The following is a 13,082-nucleotide window of genomic DNA, read 5'->3' on the forward strand; positions in this document are numbered from 1 at the left end:
GTAATATATTGTTTTCTTTACCTTATATTTCATTTTCTCTTTATTAAATAGATCTGAGATGCAAAAAATAAAATGGTAAATTCATGTCTATTAGACATAGTATCATATAATACACTTTTCCTTATCTTGCGGGGGAGGGGCAGGGGCAGAAGAGAAACTTTCTCATTTGGAATGAATTCTGATTTAAATGAAAGTTGTAACAGTTTCTAAAAATTATATGTACTCTTTACAATCATACTTTTCAGTTAGGGTGTATCTGCATTTGTTTTCTAAATGTAAAGTTAAGTTTATCTCTTCTATATTCTAGCTTTGCTAATTTTAAAAAAGGTACTAATAAATTAAATTTGGAGAGTGCTTCAATGCTGATTAAAAGTTTCTTGTTTAAATATTCATTCCAATCTGCTTGCTTTTTTCCCCCTGTCTTGTCTGTGTCCAGAACCAATCTGTCTTACTAACTGCCCCTTGGGGACCCTAACCCTGCCTGCCTCAGTACTGTAAGTCTTTCCTACCTTTGTTTCCAAAAGTCTTTACTTTAAAAAAAAGAAGAAAAAACAACAACTTTTACTTGACGGAAAAATATAAAGTGCATAAGCAACATATTAGCAAAAAGTGGCATTGGATTTGAAATGGCTAGCAAGCATTTGAGTCCTGGATTGTCGTCAAAATAGTTCTTATGGATCATTATTTATATGACTGCTCTAAAATCATACAATCTAAGTGTTTCATCTTAAACTAGATTCATTCCATGAAACATAGTTTTCAGAAATCTACTAGATTTAGGGTTCTTCCCATAATAGTCATATTGAATGTTCAAAGGAATATGTTTTATCTTTGCTATTTTGTATTTCCCAATCATTTTTGCATCCACTAGGTGATTTGCAGTTTCAAATCACTGCAAATCATCAGCTATAGACACAATGGTATACTTTACTGTTTGCATGGTAATAATGTAAATTCATTTATAGGATCAAAGATTGTAAAAGTCAGTTCTAGAAGTCAAAAGGCTAGAAGTAAAATGGCAAGAATCACAGATTCTATAATATTTAAGGACCAAAAAGACATTCAGGTTTCCATTTTATTCATGGGATGAATTCCATTACAGCATCCTAATTTCATCAATGCAAAAGCTTTCATTAGATAGAGACTTAACATATATTTTTTTAAATAGAAAGAAAACAAGACATATAAGAAAAATGGATGACATTATCTCATGATCTTATTTCATTCTAAGAGTATGCACAAACATATGGAATCCAAGAACTACGATTTCTGGGAACTTTTCCAGAGTTCCAATTCACAAGAAACCAATCCCAAATGTTTCTAGTAAAGCCAGTTATGTATATTATTACTACATTGAAAGAAGCATAATCTGCTTGAAAACGTAGATGGGGAAGACAGAATAAATAGCTTACACATGCTTTTTTCACAGTCAATCATATTTTGTTATATTTATGTCACATGGTTCAGTTAAAACTATGTCTAATTAAGAGCATGAAGGATAGAAGAACTTTATAATACTTAAAATGTATGACATATCTAAAGTAGACAGAAGCCACAAAAGAACTCTCAAATTACAGACCAGTATGCCTGTCATTTTCCCCTGAAATCCTGTTGTGCTGTCTCATAGCAGAGTGGAAAAAGTGTTTCTGGGAGGTATGAGAGAAGAATCAAAGAGTGTACATTCCCAATAGGGTCCTCCAAATTGTGAAGGCCCTCTCAGCTGCCCAGTTAAAGCAGTAAGCACCTTTACCACGTGTGTCAAACTCGCAGTGTCATGTTGCCGTCACATGACGTTTCGTGACTTTTTCCCCTTTGCGGAGCTGGGGTGGCATGGCCTGTGCGTGATGCATCTGGCCCTGAGTCCTATACTGAACAACATAGCAATATAGGAAGATGCTGGCAGCAGATGACTTTAGTAACAACAGCGAAGGAATTAATTCATACTGCATGGGAAAAGGCAATGGTAAATCACTTCTGTATTTTTATCAATAAACCCATATGGATAGAAAATATTAAATGAGTGCCAGATCATGAGCCTCTCAGGCCAAATCATAGTCCAGCCTATAATATTACAGTTATCCAATTTTATAATCCAACCGCTGATGCAGAAAAAGAAGGGGCTGTTGAATTTTATGATTCAATTCAATTTGAAATAAACATAACATGGAAGCAAGATGCCCTCCTTATGATTAAAGACTGAACGCCAAAATTGAAAATATTAAGGGGGGAAATGTAGTTGTATGACTTAGGAAACCTAAATGAAGGAGGAGGAGAATGTACTAATTTCTTCCAATCTAATGTGCACAATATAATTAATAACCTTAATTTCATGTGCTAGTAAAATAATGTTTAAGATCAACCAACACAGGTTAGATCTAGACCTACATAGGAAAGAAGATACCAAATATTCAAGCCAGGTTTAGAAAAAGCTGAGGGAAACAAGACATTATTGCTGAGATATACTGGATAATTGAGAAAGCCAAGAATATCAAAAAGAAGTCAATACTGTATGTGCTTCATTGATTATAGAAAGGCCTTGTTTTGATCACGTCAAGCTATGGAATATGCTCAGAAAAATAGTAATCATGTAACATCTCATTGTCCTCATGTGAAACTTATACACACTCCTAAACCATAGTACAGACAGAAAATGGCAAAATATACTGGCTCCAGATTGATAAAGAAAAGAGACAAAGCTATATATTTGCTCCTTATTTATTCAACCTATATGTTGGGAAGTCAGACTGGAAGATTAGCATGTTTTAAAAACTGGAGGAAGAAACATCAATAACCTGAACTATGCTATTGGCCCTACTCTAAAGGCTGAAAATGCAAGGGATCTGCCAGGTCTAGTACTAAAGGTCAAGGAACAAAATTAAAGAATACCAACAACCAACCTTAAAATTGACAACAAAGTCATTGAACTGGTAGATAGCCTCTGAGAATCAGTTTTGGGTAGTGAGCCAGTTTGGCATATGGACTAGAAATTAGACTGTGAGTTCTAGTTCTGACTTAGGTGCAAAATCAGCTGGGTAATGTTAGGCCAGTAACACCCCCTCAGCCCTAGAAAGAAGGCATTGGCAAACCATTTCTGAAATCTGAAAAATGCAGTGATTAGCCCAGGCAATCACCAGCCAATATTGACTCAAAAGCACCTCCACCCATCCCAAGATAGCTTCAGCATTTTAGAATCAATTATCAAGAGTAAAGGAACAAGCAGTCAGGAAATAAGCCACAGAATAACACTTGATACAGCAATCATGAATGCCTTAGAAATGCGTAGGTGGCTGTATTCTTATCTTCATTGTTTCTTGAAAAGTTTTTAAGACAAAAAGTTTATAGATTTGTTTTAAAAAATCCTAGCTGCACTACATTCATGCCATTCCTAGTTTTAAATACTGGTGAAGAGATCTTGAAGACTGATTACTATATCTTTAGCTCTTGTTGAAAGCTTGACTCTCCAACACCAGCAGCTTCAGGGAAATATAGCATACATGTAGAATTATATACCATCTTTCCTGCTCATTTTCAGACATTGTTCAGAAAGTGTTTGATTTTTTTTTCTCTGCAAAAGCACCTGATCATTGAAGTAGTTTAAAGACAGCAGTATAAGCACAACAATTTTCTCTTTCTTCATTTCATAACATCTTCTGCTTCCATATGCTCTTTCTCCTGTGTACCATTCTGTATGGAACTGCATGAACATGCTGAATTTTCATGGGACTTCTCTTTGAATAAACAAGTTAGGATAGTATTTGGTCTCTTTCAAATCACCTTATCAAGCACCATTTCCTGTAATCTTTATTCCTTCTTTGTTCCATATTTATAACATAGTAGAAAAAAAAATCCATCACTTTATTTAACTTGTGTTTTTGGCACTTGCCATTCCATAATCCTACCTGTGTGTTAAAAGATTCTATTTTATATGTTGCTCGGTACATTTTTATCTTGCATTTTTATCATGTCACTTTCACCTGCAAAAGAACCTGAACTTCGTGAACACACTTCTTTAACTCAGCAAATCCAACACTTTTTTCCTTTTAGATTTTTAAGGGAAAAGCTCAAGGGCTTTAGAAATTCTGCTTTTATAATTTTACACCTCTGAACTTTATTTTACATCGCAGCACACTGTGTGCAAAATGGTCTGTTCTGTGTGAAAACTTATTCCTTGTTAACAATCATTATCGGCTCTGAAATATAAATAAACTGCCACTGTAAAATATTACATCTTTCAAACAAAAGTAGGTCTTGATATTGTGCTAATATAATTTAACAATTGAATAACCTTCCATGACATTTAATTTTCCAGTTTTCCTCTTTAATATACTCATGTTGCAGAGCAAATTTACACAGCTGCAGTATCCAACTTGAAACAATCTGGAGCTGTTTAAATAAAAATTCTAAATGTGGCACCAAATTTATATCTAGAGTATTGTTTAATTGTGCTGTCTCCATTTTTTAAATGAACAATAATCAAGAGTTGTGGGAGAAATAAGGAAGATGTTGATTTTTCATAAATACAAAAATATCTAAGATTGTATTTAACTGGAACTGTAGATAAAATGAAATTTGGGTTGACAGAACTAAAAGTTATCTATATGAAAGCAACATGATGATTCTATTAGTAGTATGTGTTGATCAGCAGTGATTTATTTAAGAGTGTTTTAAATTAGTGATGATGATTTGTGATACAGGTAGTCCTCAACTTATGACCATAATTGAGCCCAAAATGTTAAGTGACACTTATGTTGCTAAGTGACAAATTTGTTCAGTTAGTTTTGCCCCATTTTATAATTTTTCTTACCACATTTGTTAACTGAGTAACTGCAGTTGTTAAATTAGTAACACAGTTGTTAAATTAATCTGGTTTCCCCGTTGACTTTGCTTGTCAGAGGTTGCAAAAAGTGATCACATGACCCCAGGACACTGCAATTGTCATAAACGTGAGACAGTTGTCAAGCATCCAAATATAAATCATGTGACTATGGGGATGCTGTAATGGTCATAAGTCACTTTTTTCAGTGCTCTTGTAATGTCGAATGGTCACTAAATGAACTGTTGTAAGTCAAGGACTATCTGTATATCAGAGCCTGTTGCACTTTGGTTCAAATTTAATATACTAAGAGTTATTACATTCTGTCTGTTCTTCAACTAAATATATTTTAATTTGAAGACTGTAATTCTTAAATAGCCTAACTCAGGGCCAACATAATACAGAATTACTTACGGATGCTGGGAATGAGGTTTTATGTAAAATAAATAAATCTGGTCATCTATTTTAGCTACATTTTATATTTTAGCTAGATTGCATAACAATGACGATAAATATGAAGGTGTGTGTGTGTGTGTACACATGTGTGTGTGTGCACACATCATTTTCCAGGATATTTGTTTGTTTGGTTATTAAATTTATGTGCCATCCATCTCATTAGAGACCATTCTGGGGCGCTTACATACATTAAAATTAGTACACATTAAAATAATAAAAGAATAAAAACAAAAATAAAAAGCATTAAAAGATGAGGAAGAAGGGAACATGAAATACACAGAGAGAGATGGGATCATTCCTAATCAAATAGCCATCTCCAGAATGGGTCCCCAGGCCAATTGGTGGAGTCAAGTCTTCAGGCTGTTACCGAAGATGAAACGAGTGGATGTGGATCTCACCTTAAAGGCTACAATGTTCCAAAGGAGAGGAGACATGGCAGAAAAGGCTCTTCTTCTGGACCCCATCAGCCGAACATCTTTGACTGACTGGGTTCACAGCATGCCCTCAGGTTCTTCAGATAACCTGGACCGATGCCAAACATATATAAGTGTGTGTGTGTGTGTGTGTGTGTGTGTGTGTGTGTGTGTGTGTGTGTGTATTTTGACCCTAAGTGAATGGTTGCATGATGTATGTATGATCAGATGAAATTTAAATAGCAATTTGTGTCCTCTTTTTGGATGGGGATTGCAAATTTAGAAGTTACCCTCAACTGGCTAGAAAATTTGTAGGAAAGCATAATTGGTGACACGCTTTATCCTATACAGCTATGATACTGTTCTTCAAGACTGAATTTTACCATTACCATTATCTTGTTTTGTTTATTTATGTGGTTATAGAATGTGAATGAATGATTATCAGATCATTTAAGTCCATGTAAGCGACGGTCCTCTAGAAATTGCTGACGTACAATCCCAGCATCTTATTAACATTATCCTTGTTAACTGGGACTGTTGAGAGCTGAAGATTATGAGAATTTAAAGGGTTACACATTGCTTTACAACATACAACTCTTTTCATCATTTCTTTTATTCTGTAAGTGGAACAGACTGAACATTTCAAAATAATATGCAAAAATGCTTTTTTCAAGTTATATATGTACATATTTAAATATTGTTTTCCTCCCTTGTGCAATATATGAATTAGTAAATATGTTCTTTTTAATTTTTCTCACAATAAAGGAACTACCTTGTTCTGCACTAGCTCCATCCTTAGAATCCTGCTTCTCCAGACCTGAAAGACCAGCAAATCAGCGCCCACCTTCCCGTTGGGCTTTACATTCTCCTACTGCCTCACTTCAGAAGACTATGTAAATCAAGAACTGCTATTAATGAATTAAAACCAATGACACAAACCTGCATGAATTATCATATAATAAATTTACTATCTTTTGTATGATGGATCCATTATCATGGCCAGTCTCTATCAGTGAGAAGAGATCAAGTTCCAGTGTTCAAAGAATGTTCTAGAATGCAGCTTCTTAGTATACAACTAGAGAAACCGTGATGTTTCTAGAATGAAACAGCTAATGTGCCTGTTAATAACTTATTTTTTCATAGCTCAGAAAACTATTTTTGGCACCATCTTTTCTACACACAGTATATTAACTAAAAGAATCTAAAAATTATACAGATAAAGGTAAGATTTTAAATAAATAAATTTTGTTTTCGAAGAGACAGTGATTCTGTTCTCTCTCTTGCTCTTTTAACTGCTGACTGCCTTGTAATACGTTTGCACTGTTGAGATTTAGGTTATTTGGCTATTTTTCCGCCTCCTTGGTTTAATATCAGATTTCTTAATTTTATTCATTTTGGTTTCATTTAAAAAAAATGAAATTTCATAAAGGTGCTTTAGCATGACTGAAGCAGTAAATGTTGTTAGTGAAGGAAACCCTTGAACTGGTTGACTAAAGTTATCTTAAATTAGAAGGGAATATAGAGAATATAAAATGTTTAGAAAAGGGAGGAGGAAGACTGGAAGCGAGCTGTACAGTAAACATACACTCAAGATCTGCATGTCTTTAGATTGTTAGCACTTTAGTGCATGTACACGATGCTTCAGTACTCTCACTGTCTAGATCTCAATCTCTTTCACTGTTATTATGATTGTGAATTTATCTGTACTGTACTTTTAATGTCGGTATCCTTGCATTGATTGTACAAAAGGGTTTTTAAATGGCTGTCAAATAGTTCAACTGAATATGTACTGTGTTTATTAAAAATTTCCCTTCTTTGGGGAAAAGCACTGAGAACTCTGGGCATACTAAACTGTAACTGGTCTTGTTTTAAGAGTCTCTTGAGACCATGTGGTATGGAAATAAACTCCTCGGCATTTACAGATCCCTGGAGTTTCTTGAATTTTGTTATAATGATGCACATATTGAAGCAAATCATCAGGTTTTCTCAAGACATAAGAAAGAAATGAATACGAACAATGCCATTAATAGTGTGTATGTATATGACAATTAATAGTTATTAGGATGACAGATGTTTTTCTTCATATTTCTTTTGATAATTACTGTGTATACATGAATAGTATTTGATAATGGGAACATGCTAATAATACCTATCAAACAGAATAAATTAAAAGTCAATTTTAAAACAGATTTGTATCTTTTCACACGGCTGTTGTAAGAAATAACAGGAGCGAAGAAACTTGTTAAGTAAATTCCGTTGACACTTTTGATATCGTTAACACATAAAAACTAAGAATGGCAATCTTTTTTTAATTACAAGAACATTCACCCTGATAACTTGGCAGTCAAGACTGCAAAGCAGATTGGAACCATATGATCTTGGAATTATTTTTTCCACTCTCTCTAATGCCATATTTTCACATTTCCTCCTGAATGCTGGCCTCATCCCTGACTGCCCTTTTGATGCTGCTTCAGCCTTTGACACCGTAGCTCAGGCCGGTATGTTGAATATATAAAGAAAAAGGTGAAAGACTAGTAGAAAATGTGATTTCATGACGTCAAAACTGAAAATGAGCAGAAATAACCCTCTAGATGTGTTTAATTTATTTACATATACATGTATACACCCTTACAGTTATACATACATAGATGTGGCGGGGGAGGGTGTTTGTGGGGTGTGTTTGTGAAGGTCTTTCAGAAAGCTGTGAAAGTTCTAGCATAATCTTACAATGCCTGAATTGCAAACCATCAGGGATGGCAACAACATTTCTTCGTTTTCCTATTGTCATCTAGTATCTGGTTCTAGAAATGGCCAGAAAAATTGTCACAAATTGTTCATGAAGCTAAGATTCTGCAGTGCTGAGGAGTTTCCCTGAATGGAATGAATCCATTGAATACAAGTGTCTAAACTCACATAAGCCATTTTTTAATCCTTTTATGAGGAGTAGTCATATTGTTGACTAATTCTTGCAGTCCAACACACACTTAGGGATTTTCACTGCATCATCACATTGTGCTATTGAAATTTGATTGCCTTTTATAAATTACTTACAAAATGAAAATGCAATCCAATATTTCAGAATAACTTTAGCTTTGAGTAAAAAATGTATTACTAATCATTTAAAGTATGCAAATCTCTGTTGTATTTTCAAATACTGTATAACAAGGCTACATAAACAATGTATACGAGCCAAATCTTAAAGCTAGTTACAAAACGTTACTTTTAATAGTCTCTCCTGTTTTTTAAACATAGGCTTAAATATGGAAAGTATATTTCCAATCAACAATAAAAGATTTAAAAGTAGTATCTTTATTTAGTCTTATAACTTAGAAATACCTCATGGATTTAGGAAATATTTTATTAGTTTTTTATTAGTTCATTTCAGACACAGTTTTTAAAGTATCCGTTTGTTAATTTCAGTGAGAAAGTAAACTGAAGTCATGTTTATGATTTCATCAAAAGACTGGTGAAACCAACATCTAGGCCAGTGCAATTTGTTAATAGTAATATTATTGTTTTCAGACTAAAGCAGTTCTTTTTAAGATGAAAGATACAGAAATAAAGATTAAGCCAGACCAACCTTTGGATGATATTAGGTTTGGGAAGGCAATGCTGTATGACGAGTAATCAATCACAAAAAGTAAATGGGAATATGGCAGTGGAGTTAAATGCAAAGACTTTCATTTATTTGTTTGCCAATTCGTTCAGTATGTCATATCACTTCTAAAAACTTCAAAGCAATAAAGAAAGGGAAAAGAGCAGAATGATGAGAAAGTTATATGTTTCGCTATGAGGGATGAAAACATTTTTTTCGAATAGGTCCTAATTGCAAAAGGTATTTCCAGAGAGCTCTTGATTATCCATTGTGAATGATGGCACAATTGTTTCTTATTGAGTCAGCAGAATGTTAAAAAAAAAAATAAGGCAGATAGGTTTTAGGGACTGGGCTCACTGGGTGAATTAACAGGAAGAGCTACTGGAAGTCTGCCAGGGGAGTTCAATACTGAATTTTCTTTTTAAGTAAATATTATATAATTGGCTAAACTGAGAGACTGGGAAAGAAACAAAAAACAATTGAAACCTACTACTGATGCCTGAAGGAGCAACGGTGAATAAGAATTTTATAGTTGTGATAAGAAATGCTTAAGTCATCTTTCCTATCTGAAAATAACATGGCATATACTTGCAGAATCAGCAAATGTTCAATAGTACTTGAAATTGGAGGATTAATGACAGACCAGTTTATTAGAATGAGGAAAGTTTTATCAGATTAAATTGATAAAGGCATTATAAAAGATGATGACAAAGGAAATATCTACAGGTGATCCTCAATGTACAACCATTCAGTCAACTATTGGTGGTTACAGCTGGTCCTCAGAGTCCTGGCCATCCCATCCCCCAATGCAATCACATGATTGCCATTTGCAATCTTGCATCCTGACTTCCCAAGAAAATCAGTGGGAAAGCTGGCAGGGAAGGTTGCAGGTTGCTGGGGTAAATCACTCCTTCCCATGCACCTAATCAGTCTCTGCACTTTCACTGTGCTATCCACTCATGCACCCCTAATCCACATACTAGCTCTTGCACATCCTCAGGCACCCCTGTCTGATCCACAGCTCTCATGCACAAATCGTGCCACATTTCTTGCACACCCTCTATGATTCTCCCTTGCATCCATGCATATCTCCTTGCTCCCTACCTAGCAGCATCCACTTACCTGCCTGCAGGCATTGAATTTGCAATGTCCTGTCACCTTTCCCACTGACTTTGGTTGTAGGAAGTCAGCAGGAAGTTGCCTTGCCTAACAAGTCCATGGGATTCAGAGCCATGGTGGCACAGTGGTTGGAATGCAGTACTGCAGGCTATTTCTGCTGACTGCTGGCTGCCAGCAATTCAGCAGTTCAATTCTGACTGGGTCAAGGTTGACTCAGCCTTCCATCCTTCTGAGGTCAGTAAAATGAGGACCCCGATTGTTGGGGGCAATATGATTACTCTGTAAGCTGCTTAGAGAGGGCTGTAAAGCACTGTGAAGCAGTATATAAGTCTTAAGTGCTATTGCTATTCAATTAACAGTGGCAACTGGGACCACAGGGAATCTTGCTGTTAAGCAATCCAGTCATAAAATGCAACCTCATCATTTAATGATGGAAATTCTGGTCTCGATTGGTATTGTAAGTTAAGGACTATTTGTACTCTCCATATGGAAGATGAACAGCAAATATAGTAGTACAGTAGTAACCAGAAGAGCCTGAGTGGTGTAGGAGGCTAATGCCTCCTAAGGCAGCATTTAACATCCAGCTGCCTGCAATTACTGCGAGTTCAATTCTCCCCAGGCTCAAGATCGACTCAGCCTTCCATCCTTTCTAAGGTGGGCAAATTGAGGACCCAGTTTGTGGGGGCAATAAGCTGACTTTGTATAAATATACAAAAGTATGAAGGCTATTGCTTAACGCATTGTAAGCTGCCCTGAGTCTCCAGAGAAGGGCGGTATATAAATAAAATTAAAAAAAGAAGAAGAAGAAGCAAGAGACAGAAGATACTGTGCACTATTAGCTTCCGTTTTCAGGCTTTTAACATTTGAAGAAGCAGACATTCCATAATAAACTATATGAGCATGGATCCCTAAAGGCCAGATGCAGTCCTGGATTAATCATTAAATAGAATAAGCACATCCAGTACTTACCGAGTCTTAATGTTAGTTAGGTAATGGAAGGGCTCAGGGGCACTATTGCTGAGCTGTATTTTAGGACATTACTTGCTTCAATCAGACCCCAGCCAGATACAATGAAATACTGTAATGCTCTAAAACAAATACATACCAATTAGACCCATTGGTTGATGAAGTGTGTTATTTACTAAGAGCATAAAGCTGGAATATTACAGAACAACTTCCCAAAAAATAAATCCACTAGTAATTAATTGTTCGTTTGAGACAAACGAGAGTGTAGCAAAGAACAGTACAATGCATCACCATAGATGTTGAAGGTCTAGCAAAGCTGAAAACGTAGGAGCTTATACAGTATTCTCATCCATACTCTCAGCCCATGAAACAGGCTGGCGTTTGCATCGTCATTCAGTGGGCTGAATGAGGCTTGAATTTTTTGAGATCCAACTTCATTTAGCTGGCCCAGTCCTGTCCTCCCCCCCCCCCGCCCCCCAATTCTATGCACAGAATACTTTTTCAATCAGCCTCTTTGAGAGTAAAAGAGCTGCCTATCAGATTGAAACATGGAAACATCTTCTCCAAGCCAGTTGTCAGCAAAAAGACCAAACAGAGCTCTAAAATAGTAACATTAATGAATGTAAATATAAAATTCAACATTGCACATCTGAACTCTTAGCAGTAAAGGTACAATTTTGTCCCATATACAAAAAAGCCCTAAAGTTTAACATGAAAAGAGGAATCATCCTACCAACCCAGAGAGGGCAAGCTGCTAGTACATAAAATAAGAGTAATCCCCACTCCCTTCTAGCACTGATGATGTTACCTAGTTTGGTAATGAAATATCTACAAGAAAACACCAAGGTCAGAGAGTACCGAGGACTTCACAATTACAAATCATCCTGATATCAATATTTGAGGAGACGATAGAGCAGGTCATAAAAAGATTTTGCTGTAAACTCTTTGAAAAAGCTGGTGGCCATTAGACATCAAACTGAATTTGACAAAAGCAAGTCTCAGCAGACTAAATTTATCTTGGGTTTTTTTTTTTAAAGATATTTTTTAATGCAGGGTGGGAATACTGCAGATACAATATACTTTAATTTCAGTACAACTTTGACAAAGTAGCACATAATGTTCTTCACCGTTAGTTAAGTGCAAACTGTCTGGGATCACAAGTAGATACATTGTGGACTTGAAACATGATCATCTCTGATGGTTTTATGAAAGCAGGAGAATGGGCTGCCACAAGGGCTTTCTACGTTTTATAAAAGATTTAGATAAAATTGTCAGATTTGCTGATGACACAAAGCTGGGATGGCGGTGGGGGAATAGGATGCTTAGTATGTGCCAAAAATCTGATGGCAAACTGAATATATAACAGCAATGGATATGATTCCCCCACCAAAAATCCCACCCCCAAATGTAGCTTTCAGCTGAATCAAGAGAAGGTACAGCTGTTCTCATCGGGTGGCAATAGTTTTTTTTACAATTAAGATAAAAACTGCATCACATAATTATAAAAAGTAAATGTGAAATATATTCCTGCAAATGTTCTATAAGAGATAAAGAATTCTATTCCAAATTAATTCTGCACTAATATTCATCAGAAGCAATGATTTCTTTCCTCTGCCTGTCCTTTGCTGCTAAAAAATTGGTAGATTTTTTTCTCCAACTGAAATAGAAAAATGAGAAAACAGATTACCACCACCCAAAAGAAAAGAAAAATGCAGCCTAA

General features: G+C 35.5%; 1 protein-coding gene across 1 annotated transcript in view; it reads left to right on the forward strand.

Annotated features, from left to right (window-relative positions):
* MTCL1 (microtubule crosslinking factor 1) overlaps positions 1 to 6,980 on the forward strand; it is a 103,807-nt gene extending 96,827 nt beyond the window's left edge. The window contains exon 15 of the mRNA XM_070940624.1: positions 6,448 to 6,980. Coding sequence (XP_070796725.1) covers positions 6,448 to 6,579 — 132 coding nt within the window. The 3' untranslated portion in view covers positions 6,580 to 6,980. The remainder of the gene's footprint in view (positions 1 to 6,447) is intronic.
* Positions 6,981 to 13,082: the final 6,102 nt, after the last annotated feature.

This window comes from Pituophis catenifer, unplaced genomic scaffold, assembly GCF_029215685.1.
Source record: "Pituophis catenifer annectens isolate HBS135680 unplaced genomic scaffold, rPitCat1.0.hap2 SCAF_3, whole genome shotgun sequence".
Classification (NCBI taxonomy): domain Eukaryota; kingdom Metazoa; phylum Chordata; class Lepidosauria; order Squamata; family Colubridae; genus Pituophis; species Pituophis catenifer.